Source organism: Platalea leucorodia (genome assembly GCF_965183815.1).
Source record: "Platalea leucorodia genome assembly, chromosome: 5".
NCBI lineage: Eukaryota > Metazoa > Chordata > Aves > Pelecaniformes > Threskiornithidae > Platalea > Platalea leucorodia.
Window position 1 is genome coordinate 91,440,009 of NC_138827.1, and position 24,698 is coordinate 91,464,706.

General features: G+C 40.9%; 1 protein-coding gene across 1 annotated transcript in view; it reads right to left on the reverse strand.

Annotated features, from left to right (window-relative positions):
• Positions 1–3,600: 3,600 nt before the first annotated feature.
• The window catches only part of SNX4 (sorting nexin 4), a 35,252-nt gene continuing 14,154 nt past the window's right edge, over positions 3,601–24,698 (reverse strand). Inside the window, 9 exon segments of the mRNA XM_082314283.1 lie at positions 3,601–5,531; positions 5,859–5,973; positions 7,410–7,555; positions 7,984–8,083; positions 9,357–9,446; positions 13,592–13,657; positions 15,168–15,229; positions 16,777–16,849; positions 21,434–21,489. Coding sequence (XP_082170409.1) covers positions 5,484–5,531; positions 5,859–5,973; positions 7,410–7,555; positions 7,984–8,083; positions 9,357–9,446; positions 13,592–13,657; positions 15,168–15,229; positions 16,777–16,849; positions 21,434–21,489 — 756 coding nt within the window. The 3' untranslated portion in view covers positions 3,601–5,483.

Here is a 24,698-nt window from a genome sequence, read left to right on the forward strand (position 1 = left end):
GATCAGAGAGCACACGCTTCAAAAAAAGCTAATTCAAAGCAGCACTGGGCAAGGGCGACTTTGCCATCTCTTATATGACAGTGCAGCTTACACAAACGATCTCAGGTCATTCCTTCTGACCAGGCAGCCGGCACCACTTCCAAGTAGTTATTTAACAAAATAAAAATACTGCTAGTTCAGAAACCTGTGTTTTAAGTCCAACTCCCAGCAGCACTTGCCCGGTGTGAAAGGCGCCTGAGAAACCTGCACACAAAGCTGCAAATCACAGCGTAATACACAGTATTATTGATAGCAACCTACAACAACACATGAATTCATGATTAAATCCTGCATAGATATCTGTTCTAGTATAACCATCCCTTCATATTTCGGCACTTATTACGCTACGGCTACTGCCATGGCCCTCGCACCTGCGAGCGGCAGGAGGGCAGCGGGTGGCATTTGCCTCCCTCCTGCCGCAGAGTTTTATTCCGACCCCTGCGAGCCCAAGCTGGAGACCCACAAGAGGGCGGTCGGGGTTGCGTTTTCCCTTCGACTACACCATTTTCCACCTTCGCATCCTGGGGAGGCTCACCACAAAGTCGCTTTTCATCTTCTGTGACCACTTACAGCTACTTTCTGAAGAGAATGTAATAGGTGTTATCATATGCCACGATATATACGGATAACAGAAAATGTTTACTGGAGATGAAGCAGCTGTTTATTAATTGTAGTCCCTGGGGTGTTTGCAGTACGTGGGGCAGCCTGTTTTAGAGCTGCATCAGCCAGCAGGCCTGGATCACATGGCTGACAGTGCTGGTGTTTGTAGGATACCGGTGTCCACAAAGTTTATGCTGGGTTTTTGAAGGCGGAAGCTTCTTCTCCTATTTTATTTATTCAGAAAATTCAAAGCGATCATATTAAAATTAGATACAAAATATTAGACAAAATTAAATCTCTCCTTCTGAGCTCAAGAGAAACATTACACCATTATTGGTGTTGAATTCAGCTTTAAGACCTCAGTCACCACCACAAGTCTCATTCAGACCTAGATACTATCATTATACTATCATCAGTATTATACACTTCTGTCTTTGACACCTCTTGAAATCTCCTTATCTCCTGTTTCCACCTCCCTCGCTTTCTTTACCCCTCCAAAACAAGGCCAACGCAGTGCTGCTTCCCCCTTCCCCTGCACAGCCCAGCCCGCAGGTGCAGCAGCTTTCCATCTGTTCTCCTCCCCAGTTCCTCCACCCATCCCATCTCTGCTCTCCCTCCTGCCTGTTCACCTTCTCTTCTCTCCTCCTCACCCTCTTGTGCATCTCTCCTCAAAACCCCATCTCCCCTCGCGTGCCTACAGCTTAACCCCCCCTTGCCTCTCCCAGCACACTGCCATCTCCCCTTACCTCCCAATACTCTGCACGTCCACTGTCTGGAGTTGGTTTCCTCCAAATCCACCCAAGATCCTTTCCAATTGGCTTTGTTTTGTGGTTTAGATACCTTCTATAAACAGTCAAAGCAAAAAGATTTTTTTTTTTGAAAGAAAATACAGCATTGGGAAGGCCAGTCTACATAAGCCACTCAAAAGCAACTAAAAGGCAGTGAAAAAAGGTTTCTCTGCTGCATTTGACCCTACGAAAGTCACAATTGAAAAATCCTTTTTGTAATGCTGTATCATACCAAGAAGCACCAGAAAACGGCAGCGGGAGAGTCGCAACCCTTTGCTTACGCAGGAACTCGAGGCTCTCCAGACCACCGGAGGCAGAAGGTGCTCACCGCGGAGGGGACATACATCAAACCTCCCTGTTCCAGCTGGGGCCCCGAAGCCTCTGCCATTTAACGAGAGACGTTCCCTGGGTACCACGGTGGCCATCCTGCCCTCCCCGGTGGCCACCCGCTAGAGGGAAGCGGCTCACACGAGTTACTCTCCTGAGGTGCCAAGGTCTCTACAGGAGCCGGATCAAAGTGCGCATCCTTCGCAGGACACCCCAGCCCGGAGAAACCCCGGCTCTGCCAGCTCCCCGCAGCAGCAAGGTGACCGCTTGCAAGGCTGGCTGCCTTCGCTGGGCTTACACAAGCGTGCCGGGCTTGGATTTGGCACCGAAGCCTGCGCTCGCATTTTACCACCTCTCACTCCGCTTGCTTAGTTTGCATTATTTCTATGGCAGCCCTGTACGAGGGTTTTCATTACGCAGATCGCACCTCCCCACTGAGCTCCAGGAGCAAATACAAGACAGGCGGACATAAGGAAACATGAATTAGAGCCCTGCCTTGCCATCGCACGGCCAGTGTAGGGGTGCAGGGAATTAAGGCAACTTCCTTCCCTGCAATCCTTTAGAGGACATGAGAAAGCGTTTCTTGTTTCTTCAACCAAAATGCACGAGAGAATTTCGGTGGTAGGGAGAGTCAGAGAGGAACATAAGGTCTCTGCTAGGACGCAGTGCTCGCAGCCCAGCCCGCCGCTCGGGGAGCTGGGCCTTGCTCCGCTGGCTCTGCCCCGCGCCTGGCTGCGGCCCCCGCTTTCCCCGGGCTCACCTGCACGAGGCAAGCGCCTCGGCCTGGACCCGAGCTCCAAGATCTGCTCTGCGCTTGCCAAGGCAGTCCCCGCACACAGCTGCTGGGTTAACTCTGCTTTGGCTGACATGCCAGATACTAAAATAATACAAGATTTAAAAAAAAAAAAAATAAGTTCATAAAAATACTTTCTCTTTCCATTTCAGCTGGCTCCCTTACCCTAGCTACATTTCAGGGGCAGACAACAGTAGCAACTAAAATGTAGTGACAAGTCCAGGTCCCGCTAGTAACGGGGAAGGTCAGGGATAGCACAAACAGCGATAATCCACCCAGCAAAGCCGCCTGGGACAGCAGTGACAGCTCCATCAGCAAATCAGATGATCCATGTAGGTAAACTCTTTCATATACAAGCATTTTGTGGAGATGAAGTTAAAATGGTCTGCCTCCCTGCTGTTGTTCTCAAGGCCTTCCACCAGTTTTTGATGTTTACTGGGTAATCGAAGGAAGCTTGTCAAGGCAAAGTGGATTGAGTTACAGCAGTTAAATCTGCACCATAACTGGAAAAATGCACGCTTCACAAGTGTACATTTGTCATGTGGACTCTATTAACCACACGGAAACAGCCATTAACGAGATGATTTCCCCTTAAAAAGTTAAAAAGCTAAGAGGGGGAGAAACCTTCACTGTTTGCTAAGATCCGCATGCAAAGCTTTTCTGCAAACAGCAGCAGTAAAAGAAATAAAGTTATTGCAAATTATCCTTAACCCGCCTTTCCCCCAATTTCTGTCAGACAACGCAAACCCTTTCCAAATGCATCTTCTCTTACCTAGATGAAGACACACATGAAATTCAGACAGCTAGTTCTGTGTGGGCAAAAACAAAGCAGGGATCAAAGCTGGCTTGTAACAAGCATCTAAGTTTGGCCTTAACACCATGTTCTTCACCTAAAAGGCAAATAAGCTAGTTGGGGGCAATTTACTTAAATTTTAAACCCAAGTTTAGAGGCCATTTGAGAGCTAAGATGGACCAGAACAGATTTCAAGACATTGAAGAGCAGTTGTCAGAATTGGGAAGACAGCATTTTTACAAAAAACAACATAACAAAAATATCAAAGAGCAATTTTATTTAGCTTATTTGGCACAAAACTTACAAGAACAGTTTTGTTCCCTTCTTAGATTTAGTACAACTAGCAAGGAAAAAAAGGCATACTAATACATTTAATAAGCTGTACAGCAAGTGAAATGTGGAAAGAGGCACCAGAAAGATCTACCAAAAATCAAAGTGCATGAAAAATACCTACTCTGCGCGCCTCACGGTATTGTATTAAGGCACCACTCCTTTAGAAGGTTTACTGAATACATCAAGTGTGCAACTTCTTGGTTTGGAATGTAAGAGTCCTTCAGCCTGTATCGGAACTGGATACCGCAGCCTCCGAACGGAACGACACTTCTCCTTGTAAATGTTATATGGAGATGTATGTTTCTGCCCAACATCATCTCTCCGCCAGGAGCGTCACTGTCATACGCTTTGAAAAAAGCCAACATAGGTTATCAGAGTGACCAGCGTTTTACTTCAGAGTTTTAAGCTGTAGTGTACACCGGGCCTACGAATTCTTTACAATGGTTTTATAGAAAAGTAATGCTGCAGAGACAAAGGAACATGGGACATATCAGTAACTACGTCATGGATAATTTATCAAAAGAACTTTTAAGGACTTCTTGGAATATCTCTTAAAAATCAAAATCCGAGTGGTGTTATAATCCAGAGTAATTAAAATACACTTTTCAACAGAATATTACAAAGCTTCCTTTAGGACTAGCAATCAAGTCTGACAAATTCCACAAGACTTCAGGAACTTTAAGTATGTAGAAAAAGCCCAATATTAGACAGTGGTAAGTGTTTTTCATAACTGGAAACATTTAATGCAAGTATCTGTAACTGCAAATCATGTTATACCGGTGTATATATATACACATATACACACACACACACACACACTGAAACATCATTACAAGAGCCAAACAGACACCTTGGTTCATTGTGGATTCTGCACAACTGCTCTTAAGTACTACAGAAGTTGCACCAGGTTTTTTATTTCAGCATCTTCATTACGAACTATTCTTTTAAGAACCAAACCGCTTCAGTTACAAGAAGAGGTACCACAGGCCAGATTCAGACCTAGTGTAAACAGGTTCCAAACAACCAAACAGAAGTTGCATCCGCTTCCTACCAGCTTTGACTTTGGTTTTGCTGCTCAGCTGGATCACCAGTCTCCTTTACTTGCAGGAAGAAGTTTGATAAGAAATCAATGCCCATATCAAAACATAAGTGGGAACAAGTAAATGCAGAATATTGTATCAAACCATTGTACAACACCTCTACTGTAGAGAGTTTCAAACATCTCAGGAGCTTGAGACTGCTTAACCTGAACTCTGGAAAAGCACATTTCTCTATGGACATGCAAAGGCATTTAAATACGAACCCCAGGCGTTACAATATTTCATTTTTTGTCCTCTTATGGTGTAGACCTCAAGAACACAACTGTGTGTCCCATTATAAAACCAAAGCACCCTTGAGCATTACGAAGTCTAAACAGCAATGGCTGAAAAGAAGGGCATCTGGAAGTGATCTACACATTATAGAGCATGGTGTTTCACAAGTCTCAGAACAGTTCAGTTCATACTTTCTGGAATAACTTTCCCTATACCTTTGCCCCAATACAGAGCTGTAGTTTTCAGTAACTCTTTTACCCCTGAATTATTTGCTACCACATATAAAACACGCCACGGAAGTGGCAGTCAGCGCTAAACATTGAATAACATGTCCTTTTTGTCCTTTATTAACAATTACAATCAGCAGAAAGAAAAACTATTCACTCAACTCATTTATTTCATGATTTATATGTAAGTCATGTAGCAACTTAAGATTGGTGTTATACATTTGTGCTTCCGTTCTCTGGCACTTGGAGGAGGAATTCATTTCCAGATAATCACATCTTGCTGAAGCATTCCTTTGCATTTGTCCAAACTTGAATTCCCTTTAAAAAAAAGTTAAAAATCAATAGGTGGAAACACACTTTGTTTGCAAACCTCATCAATAGACTTTCTTCCACAGAAGACTCTACAAAAGAGTCCCACAGAACTTCACACAAGAATAAGGCAGAGACCACACTGGAACCGGACCACACCGCCTAATATATATCAACATTAACATGTGACTGAGTGAGAGTCGGACAGAATATGTGGGAGGTGTTACGCTAGTGACTTCCAACCTTCTGTGACTGCAACATTCTAGTTACTGAAAGTTTGCATCCGATCCCCTGCTGGTACAATATATACACTAGCCTGGCCTTTCACAAACGTACCTTTTTGCACATGCTAATCTGCATAACAGCATAGCTTATAAGCGCCTCCTTCAAATCGTGATTCTTTTGTTCTTTAAACCGTTCGATGTCAGCCCAGGCACTTTTCACAAAGTCTCTGGAATTAAAAGCAATATTTCTGTTAGTAAGTGCTTTACGTGTTCATCCCCAGCTGATCTTCCTTCCGCTGAGCCCTCAGCAGAGAAGCTATGTATGACAAAGCGCTCCATCTTTCAGTCAGTAAACCAAGTTCTGTAGTTCTTGCACATCCCACAGTGTCCTCATTTTACAACTGGCACTACTACCTAATTCTCCATCTTCTTCTTAAGGTTTTTAATCTAGAGAATCAGTTTCACAGGATGTCTTGGGTCGTTTGTTTTGTTTCTGTTTTGTGTTTTGTTTTTGTTTTTGGTTTTGGTTTTTTTTTTTCCTCCTCCCCGAGTAAGCATCACTGCCATAGGACCAGCATAATTCAGAATATACTTTTCTCCTCAGATTCTGTTGAGTTAGCTAAGTATCTCTATGCTAACATTCAGCACACAACATTTCACATTGGAAAGACCAAGATTCTGACTTGACAATTGACAAAGAAATGTGCAAACTCACTTGTCATCAGGATTTGAGACACTCAAGTACAACAAATATTTACAATGCAAATTTGACTTGGACAATTCACTTCAGGAATTAATTTTGTTGGTTTGGTGACGCGTCTTCAGGTCTCCTTAACGAAAAGGGAGGTAAATTTCTGTAATTCATAGCTTTCATTTGTGCTGGACTATACATACGAGGCAAGTATTCACTTGAAAATTGCTTCCAGAGCTACAAAAGCAGATCTCCAGTACTTCTGTCAAAATGATTAAGAAATTGCATTTACAGAGCATCTTGTTGTTTTGAACTATTTATTAACTAGTCTTATCTTTCCAGCTCTAATCCTAACATATTAGGAGATACCACGTTTACCCCTTGTGTTATACAATGAACGTGTTCTGACACGATCACATTACTTTAGGAATGTTAGTTCCTATTTTTCATGTTTGCATTCCTGAAGAAAATTTCATTAGAGCACTGAGAAGCAGTTACTGAAACACAACTCACCAGAACTTCTAATCTCTTTCAAACAGGAGTCAGTTGACCCCCACATGAGAAGAGGAAGAATATGAGCTCAGGACCCATATGCATAAACCAAACTAAATACTATATTTGAAGCAAATCACCTTTTGAGTCTTAGGCTATTCAGCTGCAGACCTACAAGCCCACCTGCTAAACATATTACTAGCTGAACATAAAAGCATGCAAGTCAGCCATTAGAGTGGGCTCAGTAACTGGGAAAGTCATCAGGTTCTACATAAGCCATACACTCAGACCAGAAGCTAACTGCATGTACTGTACTTTATTTCGCAACTTGCAGCTGACAGGAGCTTTTATAGACAGCTCATAAACACCAAGAATATATTAAAAACACTTATAAAATGCAAACACCTTCAAGAGCAACCAGTCAAGGACTTTTGCTAAGACAAGCCCTGTGTTTTCTTTGAAAAAGTCAAGCCCATTTACCTGCCCTCCAGATTTTTAGACTTAAGTTGTTCTTCTCCTTCCTGTATCTGCTCTTCTAGAACCTTTATCTTGGCTTCCCTCTGCTCAGGGGTTTCCTGCCCGAAGAGCTTGCTGGTCATCCCTTTCAGAGAAAATGTTCTCACAGTCTACAAAAAAACAAAGACACTCTAGGTTGGGGATTCTTGAGCACAGCCACAAGTCTTTATGTGATTTTTACCAGCATTTGGGCTTATTCTTGTATCAGTAATATCCACCTTTCAAAAGGCAGAGGAAGCCTTTCAGAATTTTGATCTTTAAGATAGAGTTGTTTGTGTTATTCTGCTCAGGCCGTATTTCCTGCAACCCTTGACTTGCTCAGTATTCAGTAAAAGAAGTTTGGTACAAACAGCTTATGTCACCAAGAACCAAGTTACTTTAAACCTCAGATGCCTACAAGCTCATACGATAGCGCTTTTCATAAGCGGCAGCCAGCATGTTAGTGCCATTTAAATGTCATTCTAAGTAACTTGGCTCAAATAAAAAATAAGAAAAAAAAAAAGAGAGGCATCTTGGAGAAGAAAGTGGAAAGACTCACTCCTGTTGCCAGCTCCTCACACTGCTGTTTCTTAGATGTTAGGTCCTGTGCAGCCATTTCCAAGTCATATTGCATTAGTTCGTGTTTCCTGCAAACTGCCCTGAAAAGTAAGCAATGAAAGATCTGTCACGTAATGCTTTGCTTTGCTACGTTTCCCTCCATTTAAACTTTACAAATGGCATCATGGTTTTTTTTGGCAGGCAGAGCATTCAGTTATTTATCTAGCTCGAATTCAACAGCCTTATCACAGAATGCATAACTCTGCAAATGCTGGAGTTAAGCAAGCTTGGATCAAAGTATAAAGAAAGTTCTCAGTACAGCAGCATTCTGCTCTTCTGCTCCTCTTTTTAGACTCATTCCGAGATGCTGTCAGCAATACGAGCCCTACCACCTACTTAAGGACACCACTGTAAGATAGTTTTATTTAAATTACAGAAAAAACACAACTATGACAAAAGGTACCTGGAGATGGTACCTGTCACAACAGCAATGTATCAATCAAAATTCTCCACATTTTATTTTTTTAAAAAATGAATCAAGAAACTGTGCTCCTAGAGTCATATAGCACCTTTCATCTGGAAAAGAGGAGAGTTTCCTCTGACCACCTGCAGCAAGTCCCAGTCCTGTGTGGGCTGATGATGCTACATCCGTACTCCAAGGCCGGATGCATGCTCATCTCCCAGGAGAAGCTACTTGTGCTCGGGGTTCTCACACAGCAGCCATACACTCGCCAACACAATTCTCTACAGCACTACCAGACCTTTCCAAGAGGTCCAGAGCCAGCCTGTGGAGAGCACGATAGCTTTAGGTGCAATCTTACAGCATAAAGCAATTTGCTTTTGTATCCATGTATGTAAGGGAGGACTGCCCTATAAAGGCTGAGGTAAAAAATTAAAAAAAGAAAAATAAATTCAGTATTTAGCTGCATAACACTGCACAGCAGATGAAAGTTATATAAGGGCACTTTGAAACTTGCCGGAATTTGTAATGGCTGTAGCAGCTCTGTTTGGCCTATCACATCTGAAAGCTGAAGCCTTCAGCACATTGGGGCACTATTATACCAGAAGCTAAGGAAACACTGTAACCAGAGGAATAAACAGCATTACCTTCCACAGTACACCCATTTTAACATTCCTGTTGTTTCACTATTGATCAGCTCAGTTCCAATTTTTATTGCCACTCACATGGCAATCAAATATGAGTAAGCAAAATAAGAGGTGAGAACATGGAGATTCCACAACATGGAAATTTCTACTTTCTCAGGGAACAGAAAATGATACAGAGAACAGAAAATGATACTAATCTAAATTCAACATCAACACAATGTTAGAGGAAAGGACTATACACTTTGAGCTATACACTGTTGCACATACCGTAGTGCTTCTGCATAGAAGAGATATTCTTTCAGCTGATCTGCATAATGTTCCTCTTCTTCTAATATGTCATCAATAGAAGCTGCATATCTGGTGAAAAACAGCCATGGTTAAATATAAAGTTCCTTAATTCAACCTTTAAGGCCTACACACACAGTAACAAGGAAGGACACCTATTTTGACAGAAACACCAGTCACAACGTAAAAGAATGAAAAGCACTTCCAAAAAGGAAGTTCTTCCTTTGTTTTTAAACTCTGAATCAGCAAATATAAACACTCCTGCAAGCCTGTTTCTTTGGTTACTACGACAAGATCTGTCATAAGTTTCCTGCTGAAGATGAGGCAGTTTTTATTACAGGAAAGGAAAACAATTTATTCCTTTTCTTTGGTGGACTGTCAATACACAGCACCAAGGCAAAAAAAGACACGGTGCAGAAGAAATCCTGCAAGGCTTAAAGCACTAAGGCATAGGAACGTGAACATCATGCCTTCTGGAAAGCAAAGAGGCAGTATGTAAAAGGCTGCTTTCATTGCTCGTTATTCAGCCTGCGTACAACAGAACTCACAGCGGTGCTCTGAACACCGCAACATTAAGTCCTTCAGCTCCTTGAAAGTGTGTTGCTTTGTCTGCTATGTAAGTCAGGCATATCAATTCAGAGCAACAAGGAGTTTAAACCTGCCTTTTAGGGAGAAATGTGAAGTACAAGGGCTCGGACCAACTCCACAGCTCTTGCATTGAGTAAGAGTTTTGTCATTTAGGCTGATGTCTCCTAAAAGTGGCAAAAAGCACTTTCTTTTTCTAGTTTATGTTGCTTATTGGGACAGTATTTAATAGGTTCTCACTAACCAAGATGACTGTGCTTGGGCGCATTTGCAGGGACAGGCCTACAGCTAAGAGGTAACTGCACATCCCACCTGGCACAGTGACAGAAATAGGATGCCACTTGAGCCAGCAATGCAGGGTGTGTGCCACTGGAGAAGAACAGAATGAATGAGATCCCATCACAAATGCCTTCATCTATTCTGCCAACTCAGTCTGGATTCTCAAGTATGTGGCAAATCCCTTGCACAGCTGCAGGCTCTCTGAAGCCAGCATGTGTCCATGCTTGTCTACTGACCAGCACAATGCAACCCAAATGTTAATTACAGCACCTCTTGGCTTTAAAGATTTTGCAAAGTCTGAGTTTTCCCCCTTTCTTCCTATGCCTCTCCAGTAACTGGCTCTATGGAAGAAGAGGCAGAGTCTCAAGCTGAAAGGGAACTGGTAATGTGACTTGGGAGAGAACAAGAAATCCCTCCTGCAAGCTCTAAAAGAAACAACGCTATCGCTTAGACACCTGGGAATCTAAGGGAGACACTCCTGCTGAAAGCGATCTTCATCCTCTGGCCTGCTCAGTAGGGCGTGCAAACTAAGGCTCTTCAAAGAGGGAGCGGCTACTTGCAGAATAACTGGAAGAATGTGGAGCCTGAGGAAGAGCTGTAGACATGCCCATCTGTTCAAGTATGAATTTTTCTAAGTTCGCAAGCAAGATGAGTTGTTTTGATGCTCTGCAAAATCAAAGACACAGCACACCTAGGAAAAGCCCTAACAAGGCTATTAGTGATAAATATTAACATGTGAAGTGACCAGCAACAGCAGATCAGTTTAAGTGGAAGGGATAAAAGAGCAGGCAGAACAAGAATTCACATTATGAATCAAAGTAAGGAAGAAGTCCAAACTGTTGAAAAATACACTTGTTCTGAAAAAATCCTGCAGCCACACAGGTCATAAGTGGCTCACCCTCTCTATTTTTAAGTTCTGAAGTGCAATAATTTTAGTATAGTGGTTAGATTTCTCAGGGCAGCAGATGGACCACATTTCAGTTTCAAGTAAGTTCTAAGTTTAGAGCAGTGCTAGAGCTCATTTGTGGCAGAACAACCCTCCAAAAAACCAAAACAAACCCACCCAAAAAACCAAACAAAAACCCACCTTACCTAGACAGGATTTTCATAATGACACTTAAGTTTGATTGGGGGGGGGGGGGGGGGGGGGGGAAGTAAGAGAAGCTATATTTCTGACTGCCTAAGCTGAAGTTTAAATACTGATTTGTCCTAAGCAGGTAGACAAACCAGGGAAAATCTGAAGGAGAAACACTGCAGTAAGTTCTAAAGGTACCTAATATGTTCCCACTCTTCATGGGAATCATCCACTAAACCCCATTTTCAGTTTAGACTGCTTCCACCTGGAATGACAGTCTAGTTGATACAGAGAAAAAGGGTCACTCATTAATAGCATAAAGGATGGAAGTCAAAGGTCTGGCATTTTGTTCTTTCATCTTTTAAACAACAGAATTACAGCCATTCACTTGAGCTTTATCAGCATACTCTGTTGTTTTCTATCACTTTAGTGAGCCTCATCCTATTATACAACACACAGCCAGAGGTGCTTTGGGATGTCTTCTCCAAATATTAAGCAGTTTTAGATCACACCAAACAATAACAACTCAAGAGTTTAAATAAACATCTAGTAAAGACTACAGCATATGGGGTAGATAGAGAATAATTAAATTAGTCTTGAAGTTTAACATCTACATTAGGCAACCTTCTTGAAGTAGCTTTCTGTTGCAATAAACTCCGGTCTACTGTTATGGGAGTGGTAACTGGACGGGTAAGTCATACTTTCAAGAGATCATAGATATGATCCTTACTGGTAGGAGACCACATGGGTCACTGAATGAGTTCCTGAATCTCACAGCTGAGGCTTCTTGCTTGATTGTCACTAAGAGATTATTGTTGTACAAGAGTGCCAGAGCAGAAAAGATGACAGACAATGAAAGCTACCTCAGACTTCATACAGCGATTAAAGTTACCCAGGAACTCACTGCCATTTCTCTGGATCTTTAACCCTGTGTTACAGACAGAAACATTAAACATCTCAGATGTGGGGAGAGGGTTCAGCTTCCTGACTGAGAATGAGACCCACTTCTTTTAGTTGGTTATGCATTTCCAGGCATTCAACATCTTAGTGTGGTATATCTGAACCACTGAAAACCTACTTGTGCCTCCTGAACTCCTCTATATTATACCATGTTTTCATAATCTCTTCGATTTCTGCATACTGCAATAGGTGTTTAACACTGTATTCCACCTCTACTTCAATTATTTTCTTCTGAAAGCAGAATGCATTCTCCATTTCTTTATTCTCACCAGAACGCTCCGCCTAAAAAATATTATAGCTTTTTTTGGGTGCAAACCACCATGTTAGCCAAAACACAGACGTGTGAATAAATTATTCAGAGGCGTTCAAATTCTTAAAGATCTAATAAAACCAGAATTATTCTGAAGAAGCCGAGGGCAGAGCTTGGCATAGCTCTTCAAACCCTTCCACTTGACAAGGCATAACACCAATAACAACCAGGCGTAGTACATACGTAAATCCGCACTGTAAACTAAAATTGATAACTTTACTTCCACGCAAATTACACTTTATCAGTAAAAATATTGTACAAAGAAGAGTCAAACAGCTTCCATCTCTTGCTGGAGTTGTTACTTATCTGTACTGTGCGATTATAGAAGAGGAATCAGAGTGATGAGAAATTATCCTGTTTCACTTACTATATATGACTACCTGAAAGCAGAAAGCATGAGCCTAGAATACCCCTTCTGTGAGCACTCTGAAGTGCTAGACTCTTATTTTGAAGGCTGTGCTTCACGTACTCTGCCAACTGACTCTAAAGATGCAAAGACGGAGGATTCTCTACTTTATTACATCCAGCCAGTATTTGTTTCAAGAATCCACTGGAGTTTTGGTGCTGATTAATTAAATTTCTTAGCTTTCTGTAATTAAGTCCAAATCTGTGTACCATCTACTGCATGGTACAAAACACTGCTATCAAAACCAAACGGATCTCATCAGGTCTGCAGTACATTAAAGTTGTATTCCACCAGTTTCTCGCATAGTAGCTTAAAAGAAAAACTGGAAGAATTCCAAATACTTCTACAATTTCAACATAATAATAAAAAAAGAAACCCCTCTGGTTCTCCTGAGACCTTTTGAGCTACTTAATACAGTACATGGATGCTAAAATTGTGCCTGCATCCAAGTCACAGAAACACTGTATACCTAAAAACAACGCACCCCCAACTTTCTCAGTGCACTACTTGTATGTACTTTGGGGTTGAGGGAAAAGAGAGGAAAGAGGGAGAGTTCTACATCTGGCTTACATCAAACTATCAGATATTCAGTCAGTACTTACACATCCATGTGGTGGCCAGCACTCTGCAACCCATCCCCCATCTCCTTTTCTATCGCGCTCCACTCACTGTAGGAAAAACAAACGAGAAACAACATCACACATGAAGGGTAAGGGAAGTTAATAAGCTGCATCCTGTATATCGTTTCTTTCCAGGTGACACCTGAATGGAAACTGCCTCAAAGTTAGACTTGGCCAAACTGTTTTCTTCCTCTGAGCAGCAACACTGACAATGTGGCAAGGCTATTTACGGCACTCTGTTAAACAATTGTCCCTGCCACCTAAACTCATCCTCACAAATATACTTAGTTTGGGATTGGTTTTGAGCAGAAAGAGTCTCATTTAAATAGCTAAAACTCAATTTAAAAAAAAAAAAAAAATAAGAGGGAACTTTCTAAAACAGAATTTGGTCCAACATGCTCATCAAGAAGAAACTAAGCTTTCCAGACTTGCAACACATCAGATAGAAGCCTCTAATTCCAAAAACCAGAAGGTGGGATTTGACATTTGCAAGCATTTTACTGCTCCTGAAACCATTTGCTGGATGTTGTTTTCTGTTTTCATAGTAGACTGCTGTTTAGTTCTATTCATTAAAAAAAATATATCAACTTACAACTGTCTCATTACTGCCACTACCTATTCACATTAGGGCGATCATTCAGATAAAGAAGGAAACAGAGCTACGATAAAGATAGCAAGAGACTTGTTCTGGACACTCAAGTATGTACACTGCAATTTTAATTGTCTTCTCAGCTTTGTGAAACCTTATGAGATTTCTTACTCACAGGAATTACATCCACAACTCTTTTTACAAGAAAAAAGGAGGGGGTCCCCTTGTATTTCACATAATTTATGTCTAATGCATCTATTCTGTCCTTCACTTTTTCATAAACATTCCACTGTGCTCATGTTGACATTTGTTTGTCTTTGTGTTATTACAGAACTACACCTAATTTCACTTTAAAACCCCCAATGAGAAAGACATCTGCAATCCATTAACCCAGAGAATTAAATTTAGCACTTGAGCAGTGTGTAGAAGCAGGAGGTTTCCCTTAACCAGAAGTTTAGATTCTTTAATTCTCCAGTGAGATGGAAAACTTGAGCATGCAATTCACTCGTATAAATCAAAAAACGATTGGCAAATTCACTTTAAAAAGGTACTAAAATTGGATAGATACAGCAGTTGATTTTTAACCCTTAAAAGGGCCTAAAAGCTTTTCAGAGACAGCTGCATGAAAATAGGCAGTAAATTACTTTCTGAAGAAACAGAATGCCAACGCAACACCAAAAGCCCCAAGGGTCTGGAACACAAACAAGAAGCTAAAGTCTTCCACTTGAGGCTAAGCTCAGCAGATCCAGATTGCTATATCAAATGCAGAAATCTCATTAGCACTGCAATATGAAGTTTTTCAAGCCAGGCATTTAAATGTTTCGGATATACTTTTCAAACATACATAACCATAACATAACATAATACATAAGCATAACAACATAACCAACAAATTCCCTACTCTCTCTCTAGATATATATACACATCTCTCTTTCTATGTACATATTTAAAAAATGGATGAACTCTTACCTGAATACTCTTCCATAGTTGCCATGGACTTTATAGACACCATATAGCCGGTCTGCTACCCTCTAAAACATTATTTAGAGTCAATTTTTGGTCAACATTAAGTGCAATTGCTTTGTGAAAACCCATATACAAACTTCAAGATAAAGCCTTAATGTTTTTATACAGGTAAACAAGATTAGGCCTAAATCTAATCTAAGCCACTACTGAAGGAAAAATCAACAGCATTAAGTCTTTGAAGACTGAAGTCACAGTCAAGGCTGTATTGGAAAGGAACATTTCAAGTATTTCTTTGGAAGCGCCCATGTATAGGATATGCCTATGGAGACCACAAATAATCAAGTTACCTTCAGTTTTTGATAACCAGATGTAAGGCGTAGCCTCCTTTACCCGAATAATGCCAAATTTATACATGCAATTGCTTATTTAACATAAAGGCGGCAGGACAAAAGTCCATCCTGTCACCAAGACCGTAGGGAAAGCTTCAGTAAAATTTAACAAGTGACTAGATTTTTCCATCCAGCTCAGTGAAACAAAGGAAAGGAAATGAGCTATCCATTGCAGAACTCATTGCTCAAGCTAGGTATGTCATTTCAGCTGTTTGGAGAGTCAGTACCTGCTGCAGCCAGCACTACAATGCTGGCAACAACCTCAGAAGAAAAGACCACATGTACACTCTGAAGCGTGAGCTGTAATCCAGATAATGCCCTTGTAACTGTGATGTACCAATGAACAAGACTGAAGTTCGATAAGAGTTACCGTTATCGGTCTGTCGAAGCAGTAAAAAGGAAACATAAGCAAATTGCCCAACGGATCTCACGCGCACACAGCCCTGAGAAAAACGCACTGTCAGTAGAACACCAGTGATTAGTCCTCTTAAGAACCTCAGCTCAACAGGGCAATCAGTTACTGTCCTCTCTGCCGCACAGTTTCCATCAAAAAATCAAATCCCTGTTGAACATACTAAAAAGCAGTATCACGCTCCTTATTATTGGAATTGTAATTTCCTATTTCCTTTTTGTGACATTTAAAAAAAAATAGAATCTTCCATTCTCAACCCATAGAGTATCTTGATGCATGACATAATTGTTCTCATCATTAGAAAGAACATTATTCATTACAGATCAAAGAACAAGCCAAAAAAAGAACAAGTGTGCTGGGAAGCATACACGATTCATACTACAAGCTCTGGAAAACAAAGTATTATACGTCGGACCAGAAAACTGTGTTTTGGGGCCCTTCCCAGCCCAGACATCCAGCAAAAGCAACTTGTCTGCTAAGCAGAGAGAAGCAGACATCTCGATCCTCTTTAAAACACCTCCCTCTGATATGTGACCATCAGGGGAGAGGGCAGATTAGCAACACACATGTTTGCTCCTCCAATGACTGTCAAACTCAACCACCACGTTTGGAACTCTTTTCCCCCTCCCAATCTGTATAAAGTCAGCACACCCTCCCTTGCCATCTCCTGCCCCATGCACCAGAGCCAGACTCTCTCAGGCAAAACTGCCCCTATTCTAGACCACATATACCAGTTCTCTTGACAAAAGAAGAAATACTGCCTTAGAAATAAGTTATACTATTTGTCACGACACACATGGGAAATACTTACAGCTCTGACTCGCAGAAGGTGTGATATGACAGACTGCAGTTCATCGCTATAGTGTTTTAGCTCAGTAAATCTCCTGGGAGCAGGAAACAGATAGTACATCATTAGCCATCATGAAAGCAAGCTTTCACAGAATGCAAGATAGAGCTACAACGCTACAGCCAGCGAGACGGAGCCTGGATTATGTTGAGGTGGAATTAGCTGAAGACTCCTAAAGAAGCGATTGCAGGGTTTAATTTCCCTAAAGCAAACAACCCAACACTTGCATGACTGCTATTTTTTAAATTTTTTTAATGTAAATTATGAAGGTTCAGAACAATTTAAGAGAGAAATTTTTATGAAACGTAAGTAGTTAACTGAAATTACTACATCATTGTGCTGTGTGTGGTTTTTTTTTTTTTAAATGGGATTTATAAAAGCAAGCATGAGTGAATAGGAAAGCTTCAAGTACAAAGCCAAAATCTGCTGACGCATACATACTTCATAATAAAAATGCGTTCACATTTCTGACCCGAGAAAGATACTTGACTTTCAAGCTGCCATCTAGCCAGTTTTGAGTATAACCTCTCGAAGTTCAAGGAAACATTCACAATTATCACAATCCCTCTAAGGCTAAGCTGTACGGTAACTAGTTACGTATGAAACCTCATTGAGACCTGTACCAGGAGCCACGCAAAGCTAAAAGCAATCAAGTCACTACAGCTTCGCAAGGTACCAGTCAGGTAACCCATCGCAAGTGACCATGGGCACACTGCTGGCCTGCCGCTACTGAAGGAAAGAGGCGTTTTATCAGCCAGCCCAGTTAAGCCTTGGCGGTAGTTTAAGTTGATACATTTAGCTCATGCTAATCACGGAGCAGAGGAAACTGCCACAGCTTTGCTAGTGACAGGTAACCAACTAAGGCAGAGCAATAGCCACTTCTGTACACGTACACCCTCCCTATTACACACAAGTCTAACCCATGACCTGCTTTGGTACACAAGAATGTATTTCATCCAGATGGGAAGCCAGAAACAGCTTTACCTAAATTACTAAACAATGATCTGAACATAAGCAAACACACACAGAAGAACACAACCAGAATATAGGAATGGGAGACTAAGATTAGCCTTCCAGGTTGATGTTCAAGCACAAAAACACCTTCACCCCTCCTCCCACCGCACGCACACAGTCAGGCTTTGTATTTCAGAATAGTCTGTACCCAAGAGCTCTTACTGAAATGAGTCAGGTCACTTGTTCTGGGTGACCGAGTATGAAATTCCAGGGTTCTTCATTTAACACCTCCTCTTCCCCTAAAATACTCTCCTCCTTACATTCAGAAAGCAGGAGCTTTATTGCCATTTCTAATACTCGTGATCTCCAAGGAGCATCTTTTATAAGATCATGACACACATAGGGTTAAAGTACATAAAAAGGTTTAAAAGCCAGCAGAGAAACTGTATGGCAAAAATAAATATAGTCATTGATCTGCACAGTGGGGTTTAGAGAGCAATCTTTTCAGTTTACACTTTATAAAATATGCACCAGGGCTGCATGTCGGACAGCTGCAGACACGTACAGTGAAGATATTTGAAATAATTGAACTAAAAACAAAAGATTAAAAAGCATGCCTTCAGCTCAGGAAGACTCCCATTTCCACTCCAGAAATTTATAACAAAAAGTTTTATTTATCCTGATTTTGTGGCAAGAAAGCTTTTAGGAATGCCGTACTCCCTGAAGGCAAGAGTCAGGAACCTAAGAGAACTTTCAGTATCCTGGACTCCAGCAGCAATACATCTTCACCCATGCCAATTCCTCCTCCATTAAAAAATAAAATAATAATAATAATAATAATAATAATAAAAAAATCGCCACTTCAGAACCAAACCATCTTCTTTTTATTGTCTCAGAAAAACATAAATCAAAGTGATGCTATTTTTTGCCCAATCTTCTGTGAAGGCTGAAAATTTTACAAATATAATTTTTCAGGAAAAACTATTTTTAAGAGACTGGTCATGTTGCAGATCAAAGGTTTATCCCTCAAGTATTTGCTGAAGTCCGACTCATTGCTCATGTAAAAATATTACATAATTATAAAGTAATTTCCAAACTGACTTTGGCAAGGCACACACAGGGATGTTTACTTTCCAGTGCATCGTAACAGTAGAAGTGCGAAACAAGACATTGTTTTGGCACTCAGTAACTGAAGCAAGCCTAGCACTTTTCCCTTTGTTTTACTGGTTCTGCAACATTACCAACAGCCTAGATATTTAATTGATCTATTAAGTAGAACTTCAGACACAAAAGAAGAAAAGATCAGGTCACATTTCTGTAGGGGCACCACCAGGCTTCTTCTCAAAAATGTCTTTTGTGGTAATGGCAAAGAAGAAAATTTCATTTACAGTAGACAACATTTCAAAATAAGTTATTTACTTTGTGCGTTTTACTTGGCAGTTCTCCTCCCGACATCAGGGAGGGCAGTAACACTGTCCTGTTTTGTGAAGGAAGATATTACAAGAACAGAACTGTTCACTAAGGAACAAGCCACTTGTCCAACCAACCAGACAAAAAAAAAAAAAAAAAAAAAAAAAAAGAGTTACTTTAAAAAAAAAATCTGCTTTAGGAAAGGATTTAGTGTTTCCTAAAGAAAGCTTTCACCGAGAAAGCTATTGTTTTGATTGAATCACAGAAAGAGAACAAGAGGATGGGTGCCATGAGGCCAAATCAGAGAGATCTGCAGTAGATACAAATTTACCTTTGAGTACCAGAATACCACATTTTTATCACCATATAATTCCATCATTAAAGATATTTATTGCTTCCCACAGGAGGAGATTTAGTTTTCAATCTACATTTGAACTCCTAGAGCAGCATCGTTTCGGCTGTTTAAAGCTCCTGAGGTTGCTCCAAGCTGAAGGGTGCAGCTCCACTGCACCGTGAGGCAATCCGGACTGGGAGCTGCAGCTGTTCTTCACCTGAACCCGTCCTGCTCCAGGAGCCTGAAAGCCTACACTCCACACAGCAGTCAGATCTTTTGTTTCGGCAAGGTGAGCTTGCTGAACCCACCTTACCACCCAGTCACACAAGCACCAAAAGGTAACACAAGGGCAAGACATCAGATTCCAAGCAGCTCAAGCTAAATGTGCTAGGCAGAGCAGGGCACTATTCCTCCTGTTAGGGCCATGCGTGCTATGCTAAAAGGCTCTCCCTGAATAAAAAAAAGAAAAAGTTATGCTCATCAGTTATTTATTAAACAACTTGTTTCCAAAAGTTCAATTTGGAAGCTATGTAGCTGGCAGAATACAACAGAAAGCATGCGCCAGATCTCCTAAGAGCTGTGAAGTCTCTGTTGAGAGACAGATACTCATGGACTGGTTTTGTTACAGGCCCTTCCTCATGTTTTCCTTGTATTAACCCTTTTCCTGCTTTTTAGCAAGCAACTTCTCACAACAGCTTTGCTTTCTAAAACATTGAATTACCTCGAAAGATAAGAGTATATTCCTGATCTCAGCCTGAACCAGTCTTGCCCACCTATGCCTATAGGCAGACTACTGGCAAAGTTTCCCTGCTGTGAAAGCAGGAGAAGCTAACTCCTACTAGCCACAGATGAAGATGAAGGATGAAGCATTCAAACAAGGGGCCAATTTCACTTGTAGCTACTGAGAGAATTGCGGTCTTTTGATCTCATTCGTGAGTGCCATCTTTTATATAAAACCCTAGCTAAAAGCTTCCTTGCTGCCACAGAAGGCTGCAAAAGCAAACAGAATAAAGAAGAAGGGACTGCACCAATTCACAGATAAGTCTATAAAGAAGTTTAGAAAGGTATGTATCCTCTAACGTCCTTAATACAAACCCCATAGATGCTAGGGAAGTACAAAGGGAACAGACAACAGAAAGCAGTCAGGCACACGGGCTCTCCCTAAATAGCATCGCCTATTGCCACTACTGGACAGCAGGTGAACCCCGAAGGGCACTTCACACGCGTCTCCGTTGCTTATAGATGGCAAACGGCAACATCTCCTGACCCTACTGCTGCACGCTAGTGTTTCTAACTATTGCAGAAGTAGAAACTCTCATTCTACCCTCCTCACTTCACCTAGGGTGTAAGGAACCTCCTGCTACACACCCTTACGCTTCTGGCCAGTTTTTTTATCCAGCAGATTGCTCTAGTGCCTGTCCCAGAGCTTCCTGAACTGCAACAGAGCTGAACGGACCCCCGGACTTCCAAAAGCACCTGTGAAAATTGGCAGCTTGAAGAGATCTATGAACTGCAACACCAGCGTGCGTGCATCCAGAATTGTGCACTAGCAGATTTTTGGAAAGACCTACTATCAATCTGTATTCTGTTCACACTTGGAAAGATTTCTTTGCAAACAAATGCTAAGAGGTTCTTTTTCTGGATCTGTTTTTTTTTTTTATTCCTTCCTTTTAATCTAGCTAGAATGAAAGACTCATTTTGCATAAAGCCATGGCATTTTTCTGAATGTTTCCTGCTCCTAGAAACAGGATTTATCAAACCTTTTCACACTACCTCCTTACTGGGCTTCTGTTAAGATTTGAAGTGCAGAAAGATAATTTTTCTTTTCTGAATTTATTCTAAGGAGATAGAATATTCTGTCATCTGAAGCTACAGTTGTAACTGAAAAAGAGAAAGGGAGGGAGGAAGGATGTGGAATCTTACTTGTCTGGGTTTTTCACTCTGAATGTTGCATTAAGAGCTTTTAATCTGGAATCTGCCTGAAAAAAGGGGAAAAAAAGCTTTGTTAATTTAATGCAATTAAATTCCAGTGACAAAAAAAATCTCAGCCTTCTGGCAGCACCATTAGAAAAAAATCCTACCTTCCTGGCATATTTAAGTCTTCAAACATTGAACAAGTTGACACTAGCTGCCCTGCATGTCAGATTTTTTTTATTAAAAAGTCAAAAAACTAAGCTATTTTTGTGAACTAGGATGTAAACACTATCCTCTAAAATTAAGCTGGTATAATCCAAATCCCACAAAAATAGTCCCTTCTAACTCTGTGATTTGTGTAACATTTTAAGATACACAACCCTACATTCTTTTTAGATGAAGCGATTAGGTAACAGAAGACCATACGGACAAACTATTTTATATTTTTCAAACCAAATACAACCAGTGGCAGTGACCTCTATGTACTCTTTATTACTAGGAACAGTTCCCCAGTGAAATCAAAATCTTATATATGGTGTTCTCTTATTTTATGACTGGCTTCACAGAAAATATGTAATTTGTATATCAGAATAGAGCCATTTTAAATGCAATGTTCTTTTCTATAATAGAGCATATATAAAAATCTCTACAGAAGAAAGTTCAATACCTAATTAAAAAGGTGATTGGGTAGTTTACTTTTTGAAATGTTGGTTTACCAATGACTGCAACAGCAGTATGGAATCTCTCTAAGGAAGGTTTTCGGGGTTTTTTTTTCAGTTGAATTGAACATTAAACTACGCAATGGGTATTTACTCTTAATAAGACACCAATACAGATGAGCTACACCAGCCTCAGCAAAGAGGTCCCACATCACCACAACTTTTCCTTTCTATATGGCATTTTACATATAGCTCTCTCAGGGCTCATCTATACTGCATGAAAACTCCAACTCAGGTAAAGTAGCTCGAGTTTATTTTTGATGAAAATATCCCTCTCTTCATTGAAAGAACAATAAATAACATCTTGTGAGGTGTATAGATTTCCTACAGTGTACTCTTTCAGCTAATGGATTGTGCTACAACTGCTGGCACTAAGTTACTTCAGCAGTACTTGTTAGTGCCGGTACATGACACAGGAATATTTTGAGCTATGTTGAATTTGACAGTGAAAGGAACACAGTGTTTTCCAAAACCAAGAACGGTGTCCTTCCTCTAGGGCCCTTTCAGTAACTTCTACAAACGAGACATGCGCAGTTGGAGGTTGTTCCACCTCCCACTGCATTGGTGCACAGCAGAAGACACCCATATTTGAATATCACCGCAAGTTCCTTTCACCTGGAACCACCTGCATATCTGGAGGACACTTAGGACAGCATCCAAATTGAGGGAAAACCAGTTTCTTTCTTTGAACTAGGATGAGAGGTACTGATGGAAATCTTGCTAACTTTAGCTGTCCTTCTTGCAACCACCGAACAACCAATACATAGTCCACAAACCGAAAGGCAAGTGAATGAAACCTGCAAGACTATGACTGATACTGGGAGAAAACAGGTTCATTGTCACTGCTACATGCGTGCTCCTCTAAGAATATCTTGCAAAGGGACAACAAAGGCAGCACGGGGAAGCATGTCCAAGATAGCACAAGGAACACAAAACACTGCAGTAACTCCAAATCCCATCCCAGGCTTTATATTTATTCAGAGTGCTCCACGGGCTTGTATGGCCTTGGGCGTCCATTGCTCTATCCCCAAAAGTCATTACACATGCCAGTTAGATTTCAGGTCATTCAGACACACCTACGTGTACTCCTCACGCGTTCTCTAACAGTACAAACACCACCTAGGTACACTGACGTTAAATCAGAGTCCTTCCCTGTAAGTAGCTATTCCACAAAATACTGTATTTATGTTCAAACAGGAGGCACCAAAGCCATTCGAGTTTGTTGGAACAGCATGCACATTCAACAGGTTTACACTTGAAAAGGATCACTTCCCACGTTACAGTTACAGGGCACGTTTCTGCCTTTTGTTACAGACAAAAGTAGTGCTCTGAAGGAAGAGCTCAGCAAGCACACGAGCACTGCCAGGCAGGAACCAAGATCCTGCCAATGCTCAACCATCTACGTAGGCTTATTTCCTTCTTGCCGTTAACAGCACGGTAACTCCCACACACCACTTTTAAGCGTTGTCACCACACAGAGTTACGCTGTTAGAAAAATGTCTGTCCAGTCTTGAACTTGATTTAAGACTAATATGCACAAGCATTTTAGAGATTAATTCCTCATCAAATGAGATACAGTCGAGGAGTTTTCAGACAGTTAATTCCTACTATGACCCTATAATCATTTAAGTAAACTAAAGAGAGGGCGGTATTTTCTCCTTGCTAAAGGAAGGGTTAAAATCCCAAGTGACAAATCCCTTAAAGAATAAAATTAAGTGTTGGGGGTGGGCGGAAGGAAAGGCATGATTTAATGATACAGTTGGTAGAGTAAACAAAGTCTCCAACATCAACATTCAACTATAACATGCTACACTGCATTAATGCCTAATTTAAAGTTCAGTTAGCCTGTTTCAAACCCTTTGGGACAAAAGACACATCCTACTTTAATGCAGCAGCAGCACGTAAACCAGTGGCCTGATTCTAGTCTAAGACATGTAGCGAATAGAGGTTTGTCCTCCAGTGTAGTGCTAAATAACCTCCAATCTTGAGGGGTTTATACTTCAGATGTTGAATAAAGGAAAGATGCCTTTTCCCAGGCTTTTGCAAAAAGTTATTTTTCTTTCCTATGGAAACAGGAACTGTAAAGGGGAAACTATACACACAATCAAATCTAGAAGGAAAACAGGACTTGGTCATCTCTCATTTAATCTATACTATGGTTTCAGGTAGGCAAATATTCTCAGCATTCTGCTAGGAGTTTTCTTTCATGCACACACCCCGTGTGTACTCCTGAACATGCCCTACCAGTACAAACTTTCTGAACTCCTAGGAGCTGAAATAAAGATGTGTTGACTAGGAAAACACAGCTTGAGAACTTTACATTTTTTGCATCATGAATACTAGCAATATGCAAGCCCTACCATGATGGAAGAGAATTATTGTCAACTTAAGTTATCAACATTAAGCGTTGGTATAAAAGCCCCTTGGACATTGAGGATAAGAGCACCAGTGATTTTCTTTAGCTCTCACTATTCAGAATAATTCTTCATAATCCACCTAGTTTTCAGTTGTGATTTCTTGAGAGTTGATCACGTTACAACGAAACAAAAGCTCAG